This window comes from Pholcus phalangioides, unplaced genomic scaffold (genome assembly GCF_987345545.1).
Source record: "Pholcus phalangioides strain wild (caught in Gottingen) unplaced genomic scaffold, Ppha-v1.0 ptg000004l_1, whole genome shotgun sequence".
Lineage (NCBI taxonomy): Eukaryota > Metazoa > Arthropoda > Arachnida > Araneae > Pholcidae > Pholcus > Pholcus phalangioides.
The window spans coordinates 45,138,966-45,166,333 of record NW_028301597.1 but is presented as its reverse complement, the minus strand read 5'-3'; the positions used below and the strand labels follow the sequence as shown (position 1 = coordinate 45,166,333).

Genomic DNA, 27,368 nt, shown 5'->3' with positions numbered 1-27,368 from the left:
TGAGTGCTAATGTAAATTTTTTTGGGTGTTTCGGCTTCAACAGAAACAAAAGAATCACATGAGTATGGAGATTCAGGTAAGAGATTCATTAAGAAAGTTAACCAGGAGAATTTTCATAATAAGAAATCAGTCACAGATTGTATTCATGTAAAACATAAAAACATTTCTTAATATCGATGTAATCATCATAGGTGGATAGACTTGAAAGTCTGAGAGGGGGGTGCACGATGGTGATAATGTCAGTTCATATATACATTAGATCAGTCAGCTCCACCTTTGGGGGGGGGGCAATGCCCCCGCATCTCCACCCATGGTAATCATGTACGAACAACCTAAAATTTAAGAACAGTTATCAAGAGAAATATGCAAAACAATTTTGATATTTACATATAGAATAATACGATTTGATTCTCCATGTATATGTTTGATCTTCAAATTTGACACCCAAAGTCATATGTCATGGACAGTTTCTGATTAGCATTAATATTGTGCGAGTATTGATTTGATTGATCGATAAACAGATTGTGACAATGTTATGTTCACTGAAAGTGACGTGACTCTCTAAACAGTTTGATGGACATTGTCTCTTTCAGACCCTGTGTGAACTAATGCAATGTGGTTGCTAAATGTAGAATTATTTTTTTAAATCTCAGAGAGTTAAGCTCTGACTTAAAGGATTGTATAAGTTTTGAGTTAGAAACATGGTGAACATTAACTTTTGGGGCTTTCATCAGAGGGAAGGGCTCAAAATTTAACTTTCTGGGGTTTTTTAAGATGGCTTCCAGGAGAAAGTGTCTCCAGGAAAGTGTGATTTATTACATACAATTTTTAAAGATAAAATTCTAGAACAAAAATGCATGTGAATATGAATATATCCTGCATTATCTAGGCTAAAACATTTAAATAAAGTGATTTCTTCACAAAAAAAATTTAAAAAAAATTTAAGATTTGCTGACGATTGTTTTTTGAATATGTTTACATTGGAAGAACGCAGGTGTCAGGGGGATATAATCAGTGTCCAAAATTTTCAACGGGATGGACCATGAGTTATGAATATGCCATCAATCGACTGCTTTGACAAGGGGATACCATTTTCAATTGATAAAGGAAAATTCTAGGTTGTGGTGTGTCTCCAGGAATTTTTCTCTTAATAGAGTTATTAATAAAAAGAGTAGCTTATCCCTGGGGGTAATAAATTCTAGCACAATTGACCCGTTTAAAAAGAAATACAATAAATCTGTTGGGGGTAACTCTAGAAGCTATCCATACTTGAATAAGACGACCAAAAATATATTTTATGGGCATTGTATAATATTTTATCACGTGTATATATTTTTTGTTTTTGTAATTGCATTTTTAATTGTGTTGGTGTATTTTAGAAATGTATGGCATCCATATTTGCTATATTTTATTCAGCCCCCCCCCCCCCCCCCCGTTGGGCATTTTGTCTGTTGTAGCCTTGTATTTGTAGTTAATGTATTTTTTGAGTATCAAAAATGTAACACGCTTAAAATTCCAAAAAATGAATGCTCAGGTCTGAAAGGTATTATATCAGTAATGAGTGGAAGTAGTATATTATATATCGGTAGTTTTTGGCAAGTTATACAAGATGGGCCAAAAATCCATGACATATTTTAAAATTTAATATGAAACCAACCGATTAGCCTATGAGGTGTTGCATGCAGGGAAGCCATGGTCAAGAATTATTTGTGAAGAATCTAAAATATTAACTTGAAATTTCATACATAGATGGCAATGCACAACGAAACATGTAAATTGCAGCAGTGAAAAATTTTACAAAAAACAGTACAAGAACCTTTTTCTTAGCTATCATTACATCATTTCAATGAATACATCTTTTGCAGCTTGAACCACAGATAAACCACACTTAATTTCAGTCCATACATATGTAAATAGATTGCGGTTTGATCTTAGACACAAGTCACTCAAGTGATAGAGACCATGTCCAATTTTCATCAAACGCAAATGGTACGAAATTAACTATGCATGAAGTTTTTAAATGATTTATTCAATTATTTAAAAAATTGCCTGATTGCAACAAGCATTTCATCATTACTACTAAACCATTCAAGTCGTTCTTAAACATTCCTCTCTGGAATTTACACACAATTTAAAAGCATTTGCTTTTTTTGCAGACTTCTAAACCAATCGGTCAATTCCACAAAAAATTTCTTATTAAAAATGTGACTGACTTTTCCTCTTTACTGCGTATTTAAGCCTGAATACAGCACGGACCAAAATTCAATGTACAGTCGAATCTCATTAAGACACTGTAAAAAAAACCCCCATCAAATTACTTTGATATTAACAGAGAAAAGTGATTTCATTACATTCAACCTGGAAATATATTTAATTTGTATTGAGTGACTTCAACTTAAAGAAATTCGACCACAATTGCCACTGGATGAAATAAGTTTTATCAGTTCATAAAGGCAAAGCATTTCAATAAACTGTTGTTAGTAACCCATCAAAGCATTAAAAAATAACAGTGGTGCAATGAAAAGGGAATCGATTCCACATGAGGTAGAAGAAAAGAACATAAAATCATGTTATTCAATTCTTCTTTGAGTAATATTGGCTATTTACGAGTAACGTCACTGAGGGAGGTAAAATGATCATAACTTCTCATTTCTGTGTATATTCAAATAAAGACAACTAAAACATGACACTAACATCATTTTGGCATCATGCAATTTTTCAAATAGGACATTTCCACATACCGAATGGGATAAAAGAAAAAGATATATTTACAAGCAGAATTTCTGCCGAGAAAAAAAAGATTTTAAAATTTTTATACAACAAATAATTGTGTAAAAACTAAGACAAAACAAGAAAAAAGAAGGGGGAAAAAAACGATACCAAATATTTCCTTAGAAAATGTCATGTATATCAGCTAAACTATTTCATTTGTAAAAATATATACTTATATACGAAATAATATTAATAAAAATTTACAGATAATAATATGTATATATACTTAGTTGTATATTTTTTTCGCTATACGTTCCGACTAGAACACAAACTCCTTCACAAATCAGGTGGTGGAGAGATAATATTCATGTTTCATTAGGAATTTCTATGTATAAAGGAACCGTCACAAAATAAATATTATTCTTTCTAAATTTCTCATATGACTGTATGTGCTATGTCAGAAAAAATAATCAAGTCTATTTCATTACATGTGGAATTATAAATACTCAGAGGAAAAAAAAGGCTAAAATTACGAAGCAAAAAACCAATCACAGCTTATCAAAATTCCATTCAAGGTATTCAACAAAAATAGGATAGGGGAAGGGGTGTAAAAAGGAAACAATAACACAAGCACATGAAAATGGAAGGGAAAAACGTACAACGAAAAAACAATATTAGTCTTTGGTAAAAAGAATCTGCTAACTGCACAAACAATATTGTTGTGTTATTAGAATTGCATTGGAATGCATTTGCACATAGGTATGCTTCCTCCCTCTCACAAAGCAAAAAAAAAAGCACAATTGTTTTGTTTACTGTATCTCAAAGATGAGGGTAAAATAACATTTCCAGACTGGACCAGCCACTCATGTTCACTGCAAGTCATTTCATTTTTATCTTAACGTAAATTCAAATCTGATTTCATTGATTTAGTATCATTATTTTTAAAAAATGCCAGTTGGACGGCAATTTACCGAAATATGATTGTGCAAAGCAATCAATAGCATTCACAACTTTAGTGGCCATCGCAACTGTTTGATACCGAGGGTTAGTTGATTTCAGACTTAAATTTAGTCTCACAAGCGCCCATTAAAAAAAACTGATCTACAGAAAAATGACAAAAACATATACCAGTTTCTCTAAAACTGATATGCAAGTTCTAAGGTAAAAATAAAATGGGGGAAAAAAACATGAAGGGGATGTCAAGGAGAAAACATCACAATATATTCTGAGCATGCTCCGCTTTACTAAATATGCCATTCAGTGCTCGAACATGTCAGAAACCCCCGCCCTAACAGAGGAAGACCTTTGTGAGTATTTTCTTTCAAGATCTTCAGTTCTTCTCCTCGATAGATTCCATTCTGCCGGTACACGATTCCAGATCTTTCGGATTCAATCTCAGTTTGTAGATCTGTTCAAAGTTTCCTTCATCTGACAAGATGTTACCCCTACTTTGACGTAATGCTTCTAGGAAGTTTTCGATGTGGGCATAGTTCCCTTCCGTGTTGTGATTAGCATCGCCTTCCTTGTTTTCGAGGGCTGAAGACAGCTTTTTGTTCAGATCTCTTTCTTCCGCTAACTGTAACATAACAAAGTGATCACTTATCGAAACTGAAGTGTGAACTACATAAATCAAAAATAATTTCTGTTTAGATTTTTTTCAGCCACCTCATTGGGCAATCTCAACAGGTTATCATCGATGGAGTTAGAAATCTTCCTATAACACCTGTATTTCTGGCATTCCTCAAAGTTCCATTTCAGGACCTTTGATTTTTATTTTATATATTACTGATTTACCTGATTTCATAGATTTTAAGTATTCTAATTGTTTAATGTTTGCACATGATTTTTAAAAATTCTCGTGTAAATAGTGCAGAAGATGCTGAGGAACTAGAACATTCTATAGGCTAGACAAGCTCAGTTTAAACATAATTTGTTAAATCTGAACATTGCCAAATGTAAAATCATGTCTTATAGCAGAACTTACTCCCCTTTTTTACAGCTATAATATTGACATTTAGAACGTGCAGAATATATGGCGGATTTGAGGATCACACTCAATAGTTCCTTTAACTTCAATGAATATATTGAAAATATCGCTGCCAAAGCATCTAGATGTTGGTTTTATTATTTGTAATAGTTATTTTTTACAAAATACTGAAACTATCCTCCTCCTTTATAACTGTTTTGTTAGGCAAACTTTGGAATATTGCAATTTTATTTGGAATCCTTACTGTGCATTCAATGTATCAATAATAGAACATATCCAAAACCGACTATTACGCTTTGCTTACTTAAAAAAAAATTCATATTTTTAATGTCAGCTTGTCAACTAAGAAATCCTTAGATTAACATTTCAATATGATGACTTGACGAGAGCTTTGCAGTTTTTATTATCAAAATACTAAAGAATGTTTTTGATTCACCATACATTCTGCCAATAATTACTTTTCATTGTCCTCACATTATTCTCAGAAACTGTTGCTTATTCTATGTTCCTGCATATCACACAAATATATTAAGGGATTCCCCACTTTTTCGTTTTTTAATGTGCAATAATGTAGATTTTTATTGTGTGTGTGTGTGTGTGTGTGTGTGTGTGTGTGTGTGTGTGTGTGTGTGTGTGTGTGTGTGTGTGTGTGTGTGTGTGTGTGTGTGTGTGTGTGTGTGTGTGTGTATATATATATATATATTCTCTTTTTTTCTCTATATATTATGTTCTGTGTTGTTTTTTTTTCTTCTTTCATCACTGTAATTAGGTTGTTGCCTGTTGTGAGTGAATAAGTAAATAAATTTCACTGATTGCGGCTGTTGTCCAGTATTTGTATCAGAACAAAAAGCAAATTAAAAAATAATAATTATCAATTCAATCTTACTTTGACTTGAAGTTCAGTGACCCTTTTGCAGAGGATTTTAAGGTCTTCATTCTCAGCTGCGAGCTTCATTTGATTACTCTTTGTCAACTCTTCATTCTATAATGAATATAGATATAACAAATATAATCTCAATCTGACACCACAACAGTTTGAACTAAAACAAGTAACATTCAAAGCAGATTATCATTACCACACAAATGCTAACCCCAGGACATAAGTTCAGATATGTTCAACGATAGTATTAGCAATCAGTATTTTTTAATTTGATAGTTAATGTTACTGGAGTCACCTTTTTTCTGTTATAGCTGTATGTCAAACAATTAGAAAATGTAGTTATTGGTGCAATATGCACATAAACAGTGAAGTTCTATAAATGCTGAAAAGCAAAAAGTCATGCAAAGAATCATTTTTATGTAGATGCAAGTTTGCGTGGGAAAACATTTTCAGGAGGTCCACTAAACTTAGGCGAGAATTTAAACTTCTAGGCATGAATGCAAGCCACTCTCACATTTGAAAAAGCCTCCCCGCAGAGAACAGAGTCCCCTTCAACAAGATACTTACAAAACATCAAAATTTGGGCATTTACCATCTTCACTTCAAAGTATGGAAAAAAAGATGGCAGCATCACTGTAATTAGGTTGTTGCCTGTTGTGAGTGAATAAGTAAATAAATTTCACCAATTGCGGCTGTTGTCCAGTATTTGTTTCAGAACAAAAAGCAAAATTAGGGTTTACTAACATTGTTGTTTATGAACGCTGGACAGGCCTGAAGAAAAACGACTACTTAACCAAGGTGATGACTTATTAGGGTGACGACTTAATGAAGTTTTACTGTATATACGTTTCACATAAATTGATTGAAATTTTTATATGATTAAGCTTTTGATAGATTATTTGAACACTTTCGTCATACTATGGTTGTTATGCAATAATTTAAATGTGAAATATAGTTCATAACGACTATGAATGCCCCTTCTCCCATTCCTCACTGAGACATTGATGCTTTAAGTTCATAAGGAGACTGGATTACTTGTGGTAACCATATGCTATGTAATCCGTCTTGGACACCATTTTCTTCTTAAGTGGAAGTATTACTTCCAGGGTAGTGTCAGGTAAGATCCTGATAAAGACTGTGTGTGTATCAAACACATGTAACCTTGAAAGACCAGGTACACCCACTTTGCATCTCAGTGAGATTTGATGTGACACTGATTTGTCAGTGAGATGTCTTTATTAACCTGGGACAGGGCATGTTAAGAGCACCATGAGTCACTGGGCCAAGTGATTTTTCTAAGGCCCTACCAGGCAAATTTACATGCATACTCATTGAAACTTTCAACTATATCTCATTTATGAGGCCCCGCTCATGCCTGGGGTGGGCCCATGGTTAGGATAGCACTGACCTGGGATACTGTGTACAAAACAGAGGTAAAATACAGCAAATTTTCTCATTGCTTTGTAGATTTTCAACAGAAGAAATGTAACAAATATAAATGTGGTCGATACTCATTATAACATTCCTCATCATTTTACAGGAAAAAGGTATTATATTGGATGGTTGTTATATTGAAAATGTGAAAAAAATCAAACTTAAGAAAAATTCATATTTCTACAAAATAAAAAAATAATATTATTCACTTAGCTATCATATAAGAAATAGCAGAATGAAATTCATCAGGTTAAAATAATGATAATAAAATTTTTAAATACATAATGTGTGCATGAAATACATACATGGTGCAAGGTCCAGAGATATCTCGCTGTTACAGCCAACTTTTGAATGGATGTAAACAAAATATTTTCACCATGAAAACATAAATTCACTTGTCTGCATATTCTCTCCTTATCCAACCAGAAGCAAGAAATGACCATTGGACAACATGTCTGCATGTCATGGTCAGAACCTGTCATACCCTTTTTTCTGAATTCTGATGTAAAAAACAACCCATGACCTCAAGGGAGGGATGTGGAGACCAATTACAGTTGCCAAGGAGTGTTTATCAGATATCCTGTTTTGTGTTCACCCCCCCCCCCCTCCATCACAAATGCATTGTACCGAATTCTCCAGTATCAAAAGTGTGGTTCCCAACTTCAAGGTGCGAATGTGAGCCAGTCTCCATGTTAAAAAGTCTCGCCGTAGAAAGCAACAGGCATATAATGGTACAAATAATAAATCACTACACTCACTTCACTTCTGAAATATAGATGGCAGCACTGAAAATCTGATTAAAAAAACTAATGGCAGAGAAAAACTCTGTTATAAAAACTGATGGCAGATGGCGGCACTACACATAATAAGCATTACACAGAAACAAATTTCACATCAGGTTCACTACACATAAACGCACATTCCAACATGTACCAATTCCTTTGAAATTCCGTAAAAGAATAAATATCTTCAAGTTACAAATTAAATACGTATGCACACGGCGCATTTACAGTTTTAAGTAGAAGTAGTATTAAAGGTCAAATCAAACAAACTTAGTGAGAACAAATTTTGTTGATTTCTTCTGAAGTTCAGACATTGTGAAGGGTTGGAAGTGTTTTTGCAGGTCATTATATTAGATGAAAAATAACATGACTTGAATGAAAAAGAAAGAAAAGGAACTATTGTATTGGCCATTATAATGAATCGGTCACTAAAATGCACCGTCTTTGTAATGAGCAGTGACTATATAATTATTGGCCCTCCTCTGACAGCTGAATGTTTTTTTTATAAAAATTAAATGCAAATATAATTGATTTGTGAAGAAAGAAAAGAAAAACTTGATTGATAGATTAAGATGCACGAGAATTACCTGACTTTCCAAAACTGAGATTCTGTTTTTCAATTCGGACAGCTGTTTCTCATGTTCAAGCTCCATCTCAAACCTTCTATTTTCAGCTTCTTTCACCTGTACAAAAAGATGATGAAATTATGAATCAAAATAAAAATAAAATTATCAAACCCATGCAGTGTAGTAAGAGAGGGACAGGCCCCTCATTTGGGGGGGTCAGGGGGCGTTTCCCCCCTCCTGGCTTTTGAAAATACACGAAAAATGGTATATATATATATATATATGTATAATTATAAATACATTGGAGTACATGTGCTTTGCACCCCACAACCCTCCGGAAAAAGTTGAAATGATGGCCCTGGAGAGGGAAAAGAACACGATTTATACATTTTAATTTATTAAATACTATTGTCAAATCCCAGGGAATAAAATATTCCCTGTGTAATGTGATCAAGCCAAAACTCTAAATTAAAGATATCTGTTCATATGAGCCTACATTTTCTTGCCTATTTATCGTCAAATTAACCAAAAAAGCCACTTTTTCTCTCTTTGTTCTATCCTTCCACATAATTCATATCCATAAATATTATGCATATTGCAGTGATGTGTCCGGAGCCGTCCTTAAGAGTGTGTGGAATTCTGAATTCTTATCAATCATGGAATTCTGAATTTTTTCATCAATTCCGGAAATGAATTGTGCATTTTTTCATCGACTCTGGAATTCCGAATTTTTATAAATTTTCTGAGTTTACATCAATTCTGGAATTCTGAATATTCATCAATTTTTTCAATTTTTATTAATTCTGGAATGAGGAATCATTGGATGCCGAGTTTCCCCCCCCCCCCCTATATATATATATATATATATATATAAAATCAGATCTATATAAATATAACACCCCCTGAAACCCAAGAAGCCTTTGGCCTGCTATTATTTTTAGACCAGGCGCCATGTTTGGTAAGGGCAGCCCCTGATGACCATATGATTTGAATGGTCAACATCTGCTTTTAGTAGTATCTGCACTTGATATTACAGCCGAACTGTATACTGAAACTTCACATATTTAATGAAAGCTTGAATGCTAATAGTTGGGAAAAAAACCTTAGCAGTACTTGCATAATTTGAAAACACAGTTTCATTCTTACGGTCTAAGAGATGTTTAGGGATTGCCCGAAGTGTAATTTCACACAAAACTTTGAGATCATGAGCCTAAGAAATTGATCCCAAAGAATCAAATTGAAAGACTTCTGCTTTTGATCACAGGTTATTACCTTCTTTTCTAAGCTGGCAACAGCTGAAGACGAATCTTTCTCATTTTCTGATTTCTGGCTCATAAAATTAGGCCTCAGCTTCAGTATATTGTTCATCCCAAACTTTCCTTTCACACCCTAAATAGAGAGAGTGCGATTAAAAAAATTAATACATCAATGTGATGACATAAAAATGCTGATTTCAAGATTTATCATTTATCGAGAGGGTTGAAATTCAAATTGTAATATGAATGAAAAACTTTCAAAACAAAAAAACATTCATCAATTTAACAAATTGGTGAGTGTTTTTTTTTTTTAAATTTGTTCTATGTAGCCAAAGTGTGGCTTGAATAAGAACTTGGTACTTATGTTTCTTGAAAACATGACATACACACACACACACATGTGCAACCTCACCCCTTATCTATTGTATATATATGAAGCAATAAATACATCATGTGACAACATACATCAACTTGAACTTCAAGCTCTGAAACTTTCTCGAGCAGCTCTTTAATGTATTGCTGAGCTTCAGCTTCTCTTAGCTTGACAGATATGAGTTCTTCTTGTATCCGAATCATGGTAGTGTCTGTATAATTGTCTTTCAAACATTTATTGACCTGAAAATAAAGATAGGATATAGGTTATGTCAAGCTAATTAGAATTATGCATAAGAGAGCATTAGAGCAAAGAAAGATTAAATAAATACCACACTACAATGGATGTGACAGCACCAAATATACTACAGGTTTATTGGGGCCAGAATTGGAGGAAAGCACAGGGGCCAACTGCCCTATATCTAGGTAGCAACAAAAACCAGTTATAAAATTATCAAATTTTACAGTGGTTAAGGCAGCAAAATCATGTTTGCCCTCTAAAATCCTAGTTACGTCCTGGGGATTCATCAAATGCAGTGAAGCAGAGGCAAAGACACGCATTGTCACACACTTCATTGCAAGAAAACACTGGGGGGGGGGGCGGAAAATTGCCATTCATCCTGTATATATGGGATTCAAACCAGCACGAAAGAAGTGGAATGATTTGCTGAATTGTCTATCCATGAATTGTTGGGGAGAGAGAGAAATGCTGCCTCTCCCTCACAAAAATTCATTGGAGGAGCGACTGAAATAACCTCAGCCACCCCCCTCCCCCACAGTTCTGGCACCTATGCGGTGAAGCGACATTTAAGAAAAACCTTAATTGAACAACAAGAAAAGACAATGATTACAAGATAGAGAGAAATACAGAAAACTGGGCAAGCATGCTGCAATCTACACTACTGGAGACATGACCCTGCCTTCCTTATTTCATGCAATGTGGCATGAGACGCTGAAGTAGAGGCATTAGTCATAATAAAAGCTGTCTATCTATCTCTCTCTACCATCCCATCTGGGAGTCATTTGCTGAAGTTAAGAGAGGCTACCAATGGCCTCTACTTCAGTGCCTCATGTCATAGTGCATAAATTAAAGAAAGCAGGGGCGTGACTCCAGTGGTGTAGATGGTAGCATGCTTCCCCGGTTTGTAAAAGGGCCTGAGTTTGAGTCCAAGCCAAGACCAGATGACTTTACTTTTCAAGTTTACCCAGGCATAATATCCAAAAATATCTTTCCTTGATTAATAACTATACTTCAAAAATTGAAAGCTATGTATGAAAGACTTCTGGATGATTCAAGACAATGCAAAAGATTTTATTTCAACTTCTGTATTTTTTAATATAATTAAAATTGAATGTATAACTATTACCTCAAGACTCAATTATTGAATTGTAAAAAAAATGTTGAAATATGAATTAACTTGGTGAATAATCATCAGGACTAAAATTTATGCAACGGCATATGCAATAGTACAGCAGTTGCTTCACAAAGCCACAGCGTCTAGGGGGTATCATCAAACTTTCTCAAGGGTAAAAGCTTACAAAATTATTACAACGAGGGCATTACAGATATAGAGCACGCCTATCAAAGTAGAACAAAAGCATATGAAGAAAGGAGAGCATCAAGGTCATAACTAGGCTGAGGCGACCGGGCCTCAAGCCAAACGGGGGCTCCACAAAAAATTACACTTGTTTTGGATAATAATAACCCTTTCAAAAGGGGGGGGGGCAAGGAAAAGTCTGCCCCAGGGCCACAAGAAGATACACTATGGCCCTGGAGGGCATAGGAAGCCAGCCCCCAGACAAATAATAATTAAAAATAAAGTCTAGAAAATATATATAAAGAAAAAATATTTTAATCAACTTTCTTCAAATAAAATGTCACTTCTAACTACAAAAGTTAGCAACTCAAAATATCTCATAGAAGGGAATCAATGTAACCTCCCTCTCATAAGTTTTTCAGAGCACTCCCTCACTAGAATAGGCACTGCATAGGGAAGCCATTGATGCAGAGTGATTTTGATCTTTACAGATGCTCAAGCATTTTTTTTTTTTATCTTAATACAGATTTTGGATTTAGTTCCATTTATTTGGTTATGGAGAAAAATTTGAAAATTCTTACAGTACTGAACATACCATTTCTAAATCTTGTATTCGTTGCAAAAGATCTTGCATGGTATCACGAGCTTCCGCTTTCTTTAACTTCACAGCTATGAGCTCTTCCTGAAGAGACTTGATAATTTCATCGTTTTGAGAGTTGGCCTATGAGGAAAACATATTTACAATGAAATTATTAAACACTTCGATGTCTGATTTAATCTTGATTCTTGCTAAAGTAGATGTTAAAGGCAACCATCGCCTCATACATTAGTCTGTTTGGGAACTGCTCTTAGTTTGGATGACCGGCTTTACCAGGTTAGTCTGGATGACCAAACTTTACCTATCATAAAGTATTCATTAAAAAACAATATGGTCATGCTATTTAATCATATTACAGCCACTCCCCTCTACCTTTGAACAATCAATTTACAATCTTTTTGAGTTACGAAGTGGGAGGTTCTGCACTCAAATTACAGACTGACTGTGGCAATATTTGATGAGAATGTTTCAATTAGGCCCACCTCTTTTCCTCTCACCTACCCAAAATTAGCAAACTGGTATGATTTTGACTGTGAATGCAATTCAACTTATGAACAATGCTTAAAACATATCCTGTTCATAAGTCGAGGAATGACAACTATTTCTACTAAACCACACATACACCTTGTAAATATTCCAATGCAGAACTTCTAACGAATAGTAGCATGTTGGAATGTGGCATGTATGTGCTGCGTACCTAACACAACTTTGCTTCTGAGGAATGCTTCCAAATTCAAAAGACACACAGACAAAAACACAGCTCATTTCCAGTTTGTGTATTATACCTGAATTTTAATTGCTTTACGCTTGATTGCTCTCTGTGGAGGGACTTTTTTTTTAAATGAGAGATCTGCTCACATTTGTTTCTCAAAGTCATAATCAAGGAATGGCTGTATCTGCAGAATGGGTAATAGATACTTTGACTACCTCGTGTAATTCTTTGATTCTGTGATAAGCTCTTTCAAGTTCTTGCCTCGTCAGGAGCTCCTGCTGCTTCAACGAACTGAGCTCTCGATTGACTGCATAGTTATCCTCAGCCTCTTGGGCTCTCGTTACTTGATCTTGTATTAATCTATCAGCCAGTGAAGAACTTTCCTAGAAAAAAAATTGTATGGGGTATTAGAAATACATGTGACACAGGCCCATAACTAGGATGGGGCACTCAGGGCACTGCCCAGATGCCCCCACAAAAAATTAAACTTACTATAATAACTTATCAAAAATGTACCGCTTATTTTGCATAAAAATAACAGTTTCAACATGGGACTCCAACAAAACTCTCTTTTGACGGACGCTACTCTCTTGATGTCACAGTAAAAAAATGTTTGAACACAGTCATATGTGTAATAAGTTTTGAAAGATAAACATGAAATGTCATCATCAAATTAGACTCTTCCAAAGATAGCAAACATAGGTTTCTTATGGTGATTTCCATGATACATTTTGGAGCTTCAACAGATGGTATTGAAATTTCATGATTAAAAATTGCAAGCCAATGTTTAACAAATGTATATTCTCTGAAGTTCTTAGTTTCCCAAATCACTGTTGAAAAAAAAAATCATCGAAAGAAATTTGCCTGTTGTTCAAGAGGAAACTTACAGATTCAAGATGCTCTATCCGCTGACGAAGAAGCTTATTTTCAGTTCTTAGCCGCTAGAATAAACAATAATGATAAAAAAGTTCAAAAATAAAACTAACAAAAAAGCAACTATATTCAACATTTAATGACAGTATTTCAACTTATAAAGTTTAATTTTAAGAAAAACATTCAATACCCAGCATATTATAAGAAGTTATAACACTGCTCAACTCTAATTTTGTTCTCAAAGATATTTCAGTGATTTTAGGATAATTTTGGGGTGCTGATTCTGAATTTGGCATTAGTTTTGTCAGACTGGCTCTAGTTTTTGAGATAACACATACTCTTAACAACGCGATCTGTGTATTCTGCTTATGTATTACGATTGAAATTCAATTTCCACTTCATCTCAAAAACTAGACCCAATCTGAAAAAACCAATGTCAGATACGGAAGAATAGGCAGACCTATAACAGACTCCAAAACTAAGGTTGGGAATTGATTAAAATTTTTCACTGGTTAATCAAAAAACTTTAATCAATTAATCAAATTTCAATCAAATATCTTCAAATGCTATTCATTGATAGCAAATGTAGTGTTGGTAACTATGTAATATTGATTGACGATATAAAAACCATATATTCTATTTATATCACACATTAATCCACTGAAAGGATATAAAGAAATACAGAAATAGATTAAGCAATAAAGGCCACCTGCTTGAAGCTATTTAATATTGTTCCTCTTAGCCAAAGACATGGATGTGTGAATTTCTTGATCTTGGAAAATATGACCAGAGAAAAGACTCTACCCATGTTACTCTATGGAAGTTGTTCTCCTAAACTGTTTTGTAAAATGTGTTTCAATACGGGGGATACACATTTGTGCATTTCTGACAAAATTTAGCAAAATAAGTGATCCAACCAGCTGATAAACCCAAAAGTGAATACCTGCACATTCATGTCTCTGGCATAAGGTGGATGACTTGCTGAACATGCTCATCATATCTTGGAATTTCTGAACTTGGATCTTGTCGTTTTGTTTTTAATCAGTAATTTTAGAAATCATCACTAGCTTTCGGTGAATCAACTTGCGTTTCCCTGTGTCGAAAAATTTGATCAAAATATGGATCTAAATATTTTTAAATACAAGAGTTTTTGCAAGAAGTTTGTGCATTAATATGCACCTATTCAATGCTTGAAAGTGGTCCGATTCTTTCCTGTACTATTGTGGGTAGTTGCGGATAAATGATAACAAGGCCAGGGAAGCCAAGGGTGGTAAAATATACACTGCTTTAGTGTTGTTATGTATGAATGGATTCAATTAAATAAGGTTTATAAAATCAATCAAGATCAACTTACTCTCAATTCAACCATATCTTCATGTTCTTTTGCTTTGTAGGATGTATAATCTTTTTCAAGCCTAATCATTTCAAAAAAGTAAACAAAATAAAATCAACCTCACAATAATAATAATAATTATAAAAACATGTATACATAGCAGAATTTTTCAGACTTTGAGGAGTCTCCCAGAGGATGTATGAAATAAAAATTTAAAAAAAATCAGTGATAAGCATTTTTTTAATGCACTACTTTTACGGAAAAAAGCTTGATGAGGAGTAAGCAAACTTTAGAAGATAAGACTTGGCTTGTGAGCATTTAGGAATATTGGATGAATATTATTATAATGGCATTTAGATCTGAAGTGAGCAAGGGGAAAATGCAGTAAGGGAGTGATCAAGAAGAGTTGAAGATGGGATTTATGGTGAATGAAGTGCCCCAATAAAAAGTCTCGCCACAGAGAGCAACAGACTTACAACGATAAATCATTCAATCATTACACTTCACTCATAGTTAGAAAATTCGTTAGAGGTTCCCCAGAGGAATATAGACAAGGTGCATGTCTGGTTTAGTAGTAGTAGTGGTGAATGACATGGAGACATTGTAGCTTTTCAACTGTCTTCCAAATTATTTTATGTAAGTAATTAGGAGGCAATGCTATTGTCCTCCATTATTACAAAGAAAAAAAAGGTCAAACTTACTTCTGTTTCCCAATGAACCCCCCAGCCAAAAGTTAAAATGGTCTGCATCTATCCACAAGGGAGTTTAATATGTTATTACACAAGTTACCCATTACATTATAGGGCTGGGAGCCACCTAGTCCCTTTCAGAGTGAATATGTATTGTACGAAACCTACATACTGTGTAGTATTTCTGGTAAAAATAAATTGGGTTCTTGAAGGAAAAAATAGATAGAGGACCTCAAGAAGGAAATTCGAAAATTTTCAGTGCCTTAAATTATCCAGAAACTTGAACTTCCAGGGCTCGGATTTGCGAGACTTTACTATATATGAAATCTTAATATGTATTAAATAACAATTGATGCATTGTTTTGTCTTGTGAATCTGTAGTATGAATGAAATTACATAAAAACTAAATTAAAAATATCAAATGCGTTAAGGGAAAGAAAATTTTAATTTTTTTTTTTTTTTTTTTCAAATTTAAATGTTTGCAATAAAGTGCATACTTTTTCATTTTCTTGCTATTGTATTTTACTTGCATGGCTAGGGATACTAAATAATCTGGATCAGCTTCACATTTGATCGGCATTTCTTTCTGAAAATACTGGAAAAAAGAAACATTGTTTTTGAAAAATCACATAAAATTCCACATGTTTACTGAAAATAAAAATGTGACAAATTAACACCTTGGGAGGAAATAAAAATGAGGGGAAACAAATTATGATTCGAAATATTTTGTCAGTGCTCAAATTTGTCATACCTATTTAATCTGTTTCTAATTTTCATAAAGCCCCCCATAATCTACTGGTAAGTCATAGAATATGAACTGTTTTATAAAAACTAAAGGCCGCTACACACTATGCTGACATTATGTCGCTTCTCATCACGTCAGATTCAAGTAGAATTCTGATTCATGGGATTCTGTGACGTGAGAATTATGTGGACATGGCATTCCTACATCACAGAATTCTCACAAATCAGATTTCGACATGATGTGGCCTTACATCACGTCAACGTAGTATGTAGCAGCCTTTACAGTATTTAGCAGGTTTGTAGAAGTTTATTTAGACATGCAGCACACAGATGGATAACATCTTATCAACAAAATATATAGTGGTGCTAGAACTTGGAAGTGCTATAGATTATATCTCACAGTGATTGCTTCTTTACTGTACTGTGCATTGTATTTGTCTTGTAAGCAAAACTATTTTTGCTTGGAATTCTGGACTATGCAGGATAGTAATTTTGTAGTGCTCAGAATACTTAATAAACATTTTACTGAGCACCAACTCCAGTCATATCGCCACACAGCAATTTACTACGACTGAGTTGGGTCAGAATGAAGGCAACATCTATAGCTGGTCGTCTCAGGTTCGTTGGGAAAGAGACAACTTGTTATCTAAATTTTTATCTCAGCATCAAGCCCACAGACCTCTCGGAAACCTTCATAGACGAAAGAGTATCATGGTAGAGGGGCATCTTACCACAATGCCACTAAGGCAATGTCTCAGAATACTGGAGTGCATGGAAGAGTAGTAGTAATTAGAATACTAGACTACATGAATTGCTTTTTGTAGCAGTATCAATATTGTGGGGAGGTGTACCAAATTTAAAAGTAAAATTCCCATCAATTCAGAATGGGAAAAGTTTGCTTTGACATGATAGAGATACAAATTTCATGAATGTGTTAAACCCGACTTTGAGGTATCACAGTATGAACATACTTTGTGTAATGTGGAATTTGTCAGCGAGATGATGCAAGTAGTATATACTTAAAATAAATAGTAATTGTATTACAAGACATTGGTACTACATATATATTTTTCTGAATTGAAAATTAACAGAAAAAAAATTGAGTTAATAAATAGTTGCATATCAACACAAATGTTTCTTACAATCTTATTTAGCAATCAAAGCTAAAGAAATGGAATAAAAATCTTACTCTTAGCATTCCTTCCATATCATATTGCAATAGATCTTCCTTGCAGTATTGCAATATTGCTAGACCTATCCTAAATATAATCTCCATGCCCTACAGAAGAGTGTGAAAAAAATACAGTTAACAGAGCAATGATGGGGAGAGTAGTAGTATAAATTTAAAAATAATCCAGTAAAAAAACAGTATCTTAATATATTTCAGCAATTCAGTGAAGTCAGATTGTATAAGCACTCACTTCAGACAAAAATAAATCCATAACTCTGCAGGCTAATGAAAGAGGAAGGGAAGATGTAAAGAGAGTAAGGAACCAGGACGATGCATACATTGAAGTGTGGAAGCTCTGGGCCTGGAAATGCATGTAAATTTCGGGAATTTGTTCCTGGAAAAAAAGAAATGCACAGGTTTATCATCAACAATCCCATTTACGAAAAATGTTGCAATAATTATTGCAGTACAGTAAAACCCCTCTGAATGGTCATCCCCTTAGATGCAGCCACCACCTCTTTTGTGCTAAATAATAATTTCCCAATGCATAACAAAATTATGCATTTTAAACTCCTGAACAATGGTCACCCCCCCCCCCTTACTGACAAATTTTTTCGACCCATTGGCATCTGTAAAAGAGAGGTTCTTCTGTATTTTAATACTGAAAAAATAAAGAAAATTATAAAAATAAGAAACGAGAAAAAGGACCATATAAACTGCATGGACTTTGCTAAAATATACAGTGATACTGTACAGAAGGGAACATCAAGAGACTGAAATAATATTCCGTTTTAGACAGATTTCCATTTTATAAAGGTGTGTCTTAGACAGATATATATATACAATATGTGTATATATCGATATATAATGTATATATATGTATATTTGTGTGTATATAACATATATCTGTATCTGTGTATATATACACACATATACATGTCTGTATATACACTGAAGAGCCAAAAAAACTGGTAAATCTGCCTAATATCGTGTAGGGCCCCCCGCGAGCCCGCAGAAGTTCCGCAACACGACGTGGCATGGACTCGACTAATGTCTGAAGTAGTGCTAGAGGTAATTGACACCATGAATCCTGAGGGCTGTCCATAAATCCGTAGGAGTAAGAGGGGGTGAAGATCTCTTTTGAACAGCACGTTGCAAGTTATCCCAGATATGTTCAATAATGTTCATGTCTGGGATTTTGGTGGCCAGCGGATGTGTCTAAAGTCAGAAGAGTGTTCCTGGAGCCACTTTGTAGCAATTCTGGACGTGTGAGGTGTCGCATTGTCCTGCTGAAATTGTCCAAGTCCGTCAGAATGCACAATGGACATGAATGGGTGCAGGTGATCAGACAGGATGCTTACGTACCTGTCATCTGTCAGAGTCGTATCTAGACGTATCAGGGGTCCCATATGACGCCAACTGCACACGCCCCCATACCATCACAGAGCTTCCACAAGCTTGAACAGTAACCTGTTGACATGTATTGTCCATAGGTTCATGAGGTTGTCTCCATACCCGTACACGTCCATCAGCTCGAAGCAATTGGAACCGAGACTCGTCAGACCAGGCAACGTGTTTTCAGTCCTCAACAGTCTAATGCCGGTGTTGTCGGGCCCAGGCGAGGCGGAAAGCTTTGTGTCGTGCAATCATCAAGGGTACACGAGTGGGCCTTCGGCTCCGAAAGCCCATATCGATGATGTTTCGTTGAATGGTTCGCACGCTGACACTTGTTGATGGCCCAGCATTGAAATCTGCAGCAATTTGCGGAAGGGTTGCACGTCTGTCACGTTTAATGATTCTCGTCAGTCGTCCCGTTCTAGTATGATCTTTTTTCGGCCGCAGCGATGTCGTAGATTTAATGTTTTACCGGATTCCCGATATTCACGGTACACTCGTGAAATGGTCGTACGTGAAAATCCAAATTTCATCGCTACCTCGGAGATGCTATGTGCCATCTCTCGTGCGCCGACTATACCACCACGTTCAAACTCACTTAAATCTCGATAACCTGCCATTGTAGCAGCAGTAACCGATCTAACAACTATGCCAGACACTTGTTGTGTTATATAGGCGTTGCCGACCGCAGCACCGTACTCTGATTGGTTCCATATCTCTTTATTTGCATACGCATGCCTGTACCAGTTTTTTTGGATTTTTGGTTTATATATACACACACATATATCTCATGTTTATTTTCTACAAAGAGATGCTCCCTAAATATTTAACTATCAATAATTACCTGCACTATACACTCAAGCTGATACATACAAAGACCAAGCTCTGCCATACTAGGCTTATACATTTCACGCAACCTGTAGTCTTCCATGAGACGAACCATCACACTAAATGCATCTTCTTCAGGCATCTGGAATAAAATGCAACATGTGATATGTGGATAAAACAAAAATGGTGAAACATGTAAAATGAGTATACGTATGTAAAATCAGTATCTTGTTTCAAGTTTGGCCTATTCATTAGGCTAATTATTCATTCAATTGTAACAATGAAACATGTCTAACGGTCAAAGCATTTTGTTCCTTGAAACTATGCACGACTAACTGCAAGTCTGCTTTAATAATTTTAGGCAATAAAATCTTGAACTGACAAGTTTGAAGTAGAAAAAAAGGTTTGTTATGTGAAGATATTCAAAACATGAATTCCTGGAAAAATAATTCATAATATGATGCATTCATGACGGTTCATATTGAATTTCTTATACAAAAGATGCCTTTATACAGTATAATGTGAGCTATTTACATAAGTTTATAAGTTGTAAGCTATTTAAGTACTAAATGTGTGCTTCTTGAAACACGAGTACAGGGTGTTTCAGAAATGCTCTCATAAATCTTTAATATTGGTTTTGAGAGACGTGGCCTTAGACAAACAAAAATTAAGTGATGCAGACCACCCAAAGACAATTTTCATATTATTTAACACATTGAATGAAGCCCCTGAGGCAATATCGTCAACTCTCTGGGAAACCACCGGTATAGTGCATGCTAATTTTAACTCAGAAATATTTACTAATATGTGTCTTATGTAAAAATATCCTCCCATTTCTGCAAAACATCGAAAAAACTATTCTAGAGGGGCTATTCCTACACACAGTTCTCAGATTAACAGTAAATACAACAAAAAACACAACATCGAAAGCATGTGGCAACACAATTCACAATGCGAGCATAAGAACAGACACAAAATAACATATATGTTCAATAATACACAATTTTAAGCTTCAATTGAAGCACATAAGGGGTGATAAAACCGGGCGATGGTAGTCACCTGTAACAGCAGCAGCCCAACAATGAAAGCACTGCCCTGGCAGTATCCGACTTCTCTGTCGTGTAACGAGTAAGCTTTCATGACGTTGAAGAGGCTTTCTTGGCCGGGACCATCCTTCTCTCGGAAAAAATCGTGTTCGGGATAGGTGCGGGCAATGTCCCTGAGAATAACTTTTTCACACGGAGAAGTGCTTTTCAAATAGTCTGTATAAAGCTCTCGGGCTGGACAACTCTGGGCGCTGCACAAAAGCTGCCAAACAATGCTGCGGAAATGGTGGGGTATGCCCCTGCGAACTAAATCCTGTAAATCAAAAAGGGGGGAAAAAAACAATTGCCATCATCATTGTAATAATAATATTCGAAAGAAGCGCATTAAATAAACCGTAAGAGAACTAAAATGTAAAAGTCACTATTCACCTTCACGAACGAGGCTTTCTTTTTGGAGAAAGTCTCCCACTCGCTGACCACGGTGCCCCAAACTTGCCAAATGTCTTCCCCATCTTCGTCGACGGCCTGACTAGCACTCGAATTCACTGACACAAGGCTAGTACTGGACGATTTACGCGAGTGACCCGATGTCAGCGAATTCACGGACTTGGAATCAGCCTCGAGGAGTCTGCAACGAGAAACATACACAAAAGTAATTAACATTTCATTCTATCCCAGGATGATGTCACTCTCCGCTATCCATACATAGGATTTTAACAGATGGCTGATGCGGAGATATATTTTGGAAAGAGAAAGGACGTGGGTTCGATTCCCCGCAGGAGCAGTTGCATTTTTTCTCTTTCCAAAACATATCTTCGCGTCAGCCAGCTGTTAAAAACCTTTGCATTTCATTCTACTCAAAATTCGTGTAATAATTCGAATTACAAGTAAATGGCACGTTTCATTCACATCAGAGATCATGAGTATAATCACGGAAGTAAGAGTCTATAGTAGAAGAATGTGGACTATCTTCTGGTGTCATTGTGAGAAGATTGCTGGATAAAAAGACGTGGTCAATGGGAAGTTCGATTTGTAAACATTTTGTTAACTGTGGTAAAAATCTTCACTGCAGAGAGAGAGAGAGAGAGAGAGATGTTATATTTTCCCAGCAATGCAGCACGACAACGAAAAAGACTTTCTGGATATTAATGCTGAGATAACCTTTGGAAAGAAAAGTGTGTTGTCACCGCCGGGAATCGAATCCTGGTTCTCCTCCGAACCGGGTAAGCACACTAACCAATATGCCACAGACACACAACTATTTCTTCCCTAATTATAACACTCACGGTACCGTGATGTACAGCCACTGTGAGGCCGAGTATCATAGTGACGGACTAACATTGCAAGGACCCGAAACCGACCACGCCCCCCCCCCGTCTCAATAGGGGATGTCAGCTGGTTACCCAGAGGGTTTGGGTGATGGTAGAAGAGAGATGCGACGTCTGAAGCACCCAAAGACCACCAGCGGGCAAGAAGACACAAAATTTAAGTTACATTAGGCAGATGCTCCAAAGATACACACGCCGCCAGCAGGCCTCGAAGGGGGGGGGGGGGGGTCAGACAAACTATAGACGTACGCAATTACAAGAGAGACACAAATACAGAATAAAAACGGTATGCCAGTGCAGGTAGGATACAAAATACGACGAGGGAAAAATGGCATATAAAAAACATCGCATGCAAGTTCGAATCCCACCGGCGGTACAGTTAATGGTCAGTTGAAGTTGGTTTTCTGTGGTTTTCAACTTCGATGCGCAAATGCGAGCCGATCTGCCCATTAAAAGTTCTCGCCAAACAGAACATCAGGTCATCAAAAGTACAAATATTGAATCATTACACTTCACTTATAGTTTAAAAATAGATGAAGCACTAAAAATTCCTGCAAAACACTAGATACGCACTTAAACTGTTAGGTACTAATGCACACTTCCGGCACAACTCATTCGGTAGTATACTGACTGTGGCGATAGACCGGAATTGTGCTGGGTTTGAAAAAAAAAGCATACCGTGATGCGCTGGGTAGAGACATGGTGGCTTCCCCTCAACTAATGATAAGTCTCCAGGTGGCAATAGATAGAGAGAGAAATAGATGTTATTTTCTCAACAACTTAGCATTACAGTACATAAATGGGAGAGTTACTCCGCCTCCAAATGTCCATGTTTCTACTCAGCGCAACACGTTAATGTGCGTGTTATAATACGGAAAGAAATAGTTGTGTCTCTGTTGTATATTGATGAATGCGCTTGCCCAATTTGCAAGAGAACCCGGATTCGATTCCCGGCGGAGACAACGAAAACCTCTCTCTCTTTCTCTCTCCAATGTTCACATTTTCTTAATGGCTAGGAAGTCTCTTTCTTCGATGTGCTGTAATTATCTTCATTAGACTACGCCTTTGTTTTTCAATATGTCGAATCTATTTAATACACACGAGTTTTTTTTTATATTTATTTCAACTTGGATTGGACATTAGAGATCACGTTGGTGGATCGCACAAAGTAAAACACAAGCTTTTAATTCGAACCTTTCTTGATGCGTGTGCGCTACGAAAACTTCATGTTGATGAGTAGAGCCCGGATTATATGCAAATGCGCACGAGCATATGCGTTAGCATATTTTGGCTCATTTCTGTATTAATTTATATAGATGCATAAAACTGGTGCATTTTTCAAAACAAATGCATATTTTCGAAGTTTTACGAAAGCTCAATCAGAGTTTACAATTTCTCAAGTGAATATTGCTCATCGGTTCCCCCCTCTCCCCATGAACAATGACCGATAGTTGGTATCTTACCTTTCTTTGTAAGAGATAAGCATCATTTGAAGAAAGCGGTGAATTTAGAGAATTACTGAACATGTTTGCAGATTTTCCTAGTATCTGTTGCTCAACCTGACAACCTGGAGGCAGGGTTTATTACTGGTGTGCACATACACTTCATTTCTCTTCAGAGCAAAACTTTTTATCTATTTGTGGGCAGTTACAACTAATAAGAAATTCCCGAATAAAAAAACATACAAAAGTTATTTGCTTGAGGATTATCTTTGCAAATGCACTAAGCGAAAAAGAATAGTTATTTTAACCACTTCACTTACATGCTTTTGACAATAAACTTGGATTATTTGAATTTGACGAATCGGCGATAAATCTGGTAACCCTGACCTAACCTAACTATACGTTAGAAAAATGAAGGGGGAAAGAAAAAAGAAAAAAAAAGGAAAAATAATACAATAAATAAGTAGATAAAAGAGAGTATTTCTTCTAGTCTCTTTTCACCTTCACCCGTCACTTTCGCTCTTACATGTATAAAGTAGAGAGATACATTGTATGTGAGGAAAAAAATCACTATTAAGAGTATACAAAAAAGGGAATGAAAAAAATACTTCAATTCATAGGGTTACAATAAAGCTTCACGATTATGAGGAGAGAGGAAATAAAACAGAGTGAACTTGCACGAATTTATTCCAATGGTGTTTGGACGCAATAATACGTCCTTGATCGTAAAGAGGGTTAAAACATGTTTTTTTTCAGGAGTATTTAATTTTTGACACATATTTTCTCAGTTTTAGTTCATACTTTGACATTTGTTCTGACATTTTCAGGAATTTTTTAGTGCATATTTTAGCATTTTGCATATTTTTAGATTTCACCACTTTTTATGTGCATATAATCGGTGTTCTACAGTACTGAGTACTACAGTTCCGTAGTACTGAGCATAATTTCATATGAATAATTTGTTTTTTTTTTTAAAAATTCGACCTTGAACTTGATACACGAAAGGGTGTGAGAAACTGACATGTTTTCGTAAAAGTTGCCAGGGTGACTACTAGGCCCTTAATCATTATCGTCGTCTCCAGGGAGTGATTCGTTCCAGATGATATGTCAACCAAAGACCTATCATTTGATCGAGTAATTACTCGACCAAAGCGGAACGTGTATTTAGCTCCTTCTTTTTTTCTTAATTGAAAGACCGTGTAGAGAGAGAGAGAGAGAGAGAGAAGTGCCCAGCACACGAATAGCTTCCAATCAGTGGAGGGAAAAATATCAGTAAGATTTTCCGCCTCTTTCTTTTCATGATGTCACGTTACAAGCAAACTAATTGGATCATGAATCTTTAGCGGACTATCTCTTCCCTATTGGGACAATTCATTCGTATGGTCCCGTTCACCATATGATGTCATTATTCATTACGATTTGTTGTATCTAGTGTGATAATCACATCAGATATCAGATAAAAGATTGCGATTTTTTTTTTTTTTTTTTGGAAAATATTTGCGTATGAAACGCACTACTCGGTTAATAAATAAAATAAATATTGGAAAATTAAAAACTTTAGAAATTCGCCATGCTGGTTCTGGACGATTATTTCGTTGAAAGTTCCCTAATTTGAAAACAGCATTAAATGCGAGTAAAACGGTATAACCGCATTTAATGCTGTTTTTTTCGCAATTTCCCCCGTTTTCCGAATTCAAATATTTCAGCGAATATTGCACGTAAAAAAACATGGAATTTTTTTTTTGTTGTTGGCATCAGGAAAGACAGGACAATAACTCTGTAATTGAGTTTTTGAGGACAGAGTATCCGTATAAAAAGTTTATTTTATTTTATTTTAATAACTCTATAACCTTTTGCAACATGAATGACATATATACCGTGTGCTTATATATATGTACACCATTTGCTTCAAAAATCACGCTAAAGCCGATATTACACTATAAAATGAAATAACTTAAACAGTTATTTCATGAAACTTTGAAAAATGCAACTAATAAGCGTATTGGTTACATTCGAGCAAATGTAACCAATAGGCTTATTGGTAGTCTTTTTCAAATTTTGTAAAATATCTTTTATCAAACTTTCATAGTGTAATACTGGCCTTAGGCCGGCATTACACTATAAAAGTCCTTTTATAAAACTTGAAAAATTCTGCCAATAAGGTCACCAGTTGCATTTTCTATAATGTAACCAATAACTTTATTGGTTAGATTTTTCAAGTTTTATAAAAGGGATTTTATCAAACTTTTACAGTGTAATACCGGCCTAAGGCTTAGTTTTTGTTAGAGTAACTCTTTATCTTTTTTGAAGACATTTTTTAATGATGGTTACACAAAAAGAAATCGACAAAAAGTTGCAAACGCCGAACTTCATAAAACATTTTTTTTGGGTGACGTCGTTTAAGCCAGAAGTTCAGTTTAGATTTTCAGGACCAAACGAGACGATGTGTCCGTACATGCCGGAAATACTCGTCTCTTCATTCAGTCCTCAGCGTCAAACGGTATTGGTTGTTTACTTATTGCCCGGATAACACTATAAAAATTTTATGAAACAACTAGTAAATCTATTGGTCACATTTGTGTGAATGTATCTAATACGCTTATTGATTGCATTTTTCAAGTTTCATAAAAGAACTTTCTAAAATTTTTATAGTGTATTACCGGGCATACGTTGCTTTTTTTATTTATCATCAGGAACACAGTGGGCAATAATTTTCTTCATTTTCTCTGATAAAAGTCAAAGTCTGAAATTTATCTATGTACGTGGGTGTTACCTCTCGTCCAAGGACTTCATGGGTGTTAACGAAAATTTAATTGTCATTTATATTAAAATTTATTTCAAGTATAAATTTCGATGTGGGTTTATTTATGATTTATTTATATTTTTATTTGATGATAATAAAATCATTATCATTTTGTATAGTTCAATACATCCGTCATATGTTCCAACGACATACTAATGCGTGAGATTGACGATTTTATAATAGCACTTATATTCGGAGCATCCTGAAAAATCATGCTAGGTCTTGTTTTCAGAAAAATACTGTATATGAATTAAACACCTTATTTGAATACTTTTTCTAATTGAAAGTATACTTCTAGGATCAACAGTTTGCCAGTAAAAACCTATGCACCCTGTATACATTAACGTAGTGGCCAAAGCGGATAGGCCAAGAGATACGGTATCTCCAGAATAGCTAAGTTAAATATTTTGCCAACTGCTAGCTCTCCAGCCAAGTGAGTAATTTCGGTATATCTGCCTGATATTTCAACATAGCGGTGGAGGAATAATTTTATTTAAAAAAAAAAAGACATTCTTCTTGTGCATTTCTGTGAAGCTGAGTAATTATTTTAAGCATTCAATTTTTAGAATTTTGTATGAACTTTGGATCACCATGTACGTGTGATAACAAAATCCAGATACACACATTACGAACACCGTAAACACTTGCAGCAAAGAGTCAGAACACCCGAGGGGTTTCAGGTCTTGTCGTAAAGTTTTGCTCGAACGCACCGTCAGAAAGTTCGGAAAAAAACAAAAAACACAACACCAAGAATGCACTTATCATTGGACTAACAGAGAAACATAAATATAAAAGGTGTGAGGCTATCCACGATATATCCTAAAAAAAAGGCAGACATTGGCAATGAACAATGGACACGGAAGCCACACCGGGACAAAT

General features: G+C 35.4%; 1 protein-coding gene across 6 annotated transcripts in view; it reads right to left on the bottom strand.

Moving 5' to 3' along the window:
* Nucleotides 1–1,426: 1,426 nt before the first annotated feature.
* Evi5 (ecotropic viral integration site 5) overlaps nucleotides 1,427–27,368 on the bottom strand; it is a 166,025-nt gene continuing 140,083 nt past the window's right edge. For all 6 annotated transcript variants that reach the window (XM_089231584.1, XM_089231583.1, XM_089231586.1 and 3 more), the window contains 15 exons: nucleotides 21,346–21,544; nucleotides 20,930–21,229; nucleotides 19,887–20,012; nucleotides 17,898–18,041; nucleotides 17,666–17,755; nucleotides 16,230–16,327; nucleotides 15,065–15,125; nucleotides 13,725–13,778; nucleotides 13,053–13,220; nucleotides 12,123–12,248; nucleotides 10,083–10,232; nucleotides 9,634–9,750; nucleotides 8,383–8,478; nucleotides 5,586–5,681; nucleotides 1,427–4,288 (listed from right to left, as the gene is read on the bottom strand). In XM_089231584.1, coding sequence (XP_089087710.1) covers nucleotides 4,043–4,288; nucleotides 5,586–5,681; nucleotides 8,383–8,478; nucleotides 9,634–9,750; nucleotides 10,083–10,232; nucleotides 12,123–12,248; nucleotides 13,053–13,220; nucleotides 13,725–13,778; nucleotides 15,065–15,125; nucleotides 16,230–16,327; nucleotides 17,666–17,755; nucleotides 17,898–18,041; nucleotides 19,887–20,012; nucleotides 20,930–21,229; nucleotides 21,346–21,544 — 2,071 coding nt within the window. In that variant the 3' untranslated portion in view covers nucleotides 1,427–4,042. The remainder of the gene's footprint in view (nucleotides 4,289–5,585; nucleotides 5,682–8,382; nucleotides 8,479–9,633; nucleotides 9,751–10,082; nucleotides 10,233–12,122; nucleotides 12,249–13,052; nucleotides 13,221–13,724; nucleotides 13,779–15,064; nucleotides 15,126–16,229; nucleotides 16,328–17,665; nucleotides 17,756–17,897; nucleotides 18,042–19,886; nucleotides 20,013–20,929; nucleotides 21,230–21,345; nucleotides 21,545–27,368) is intronic.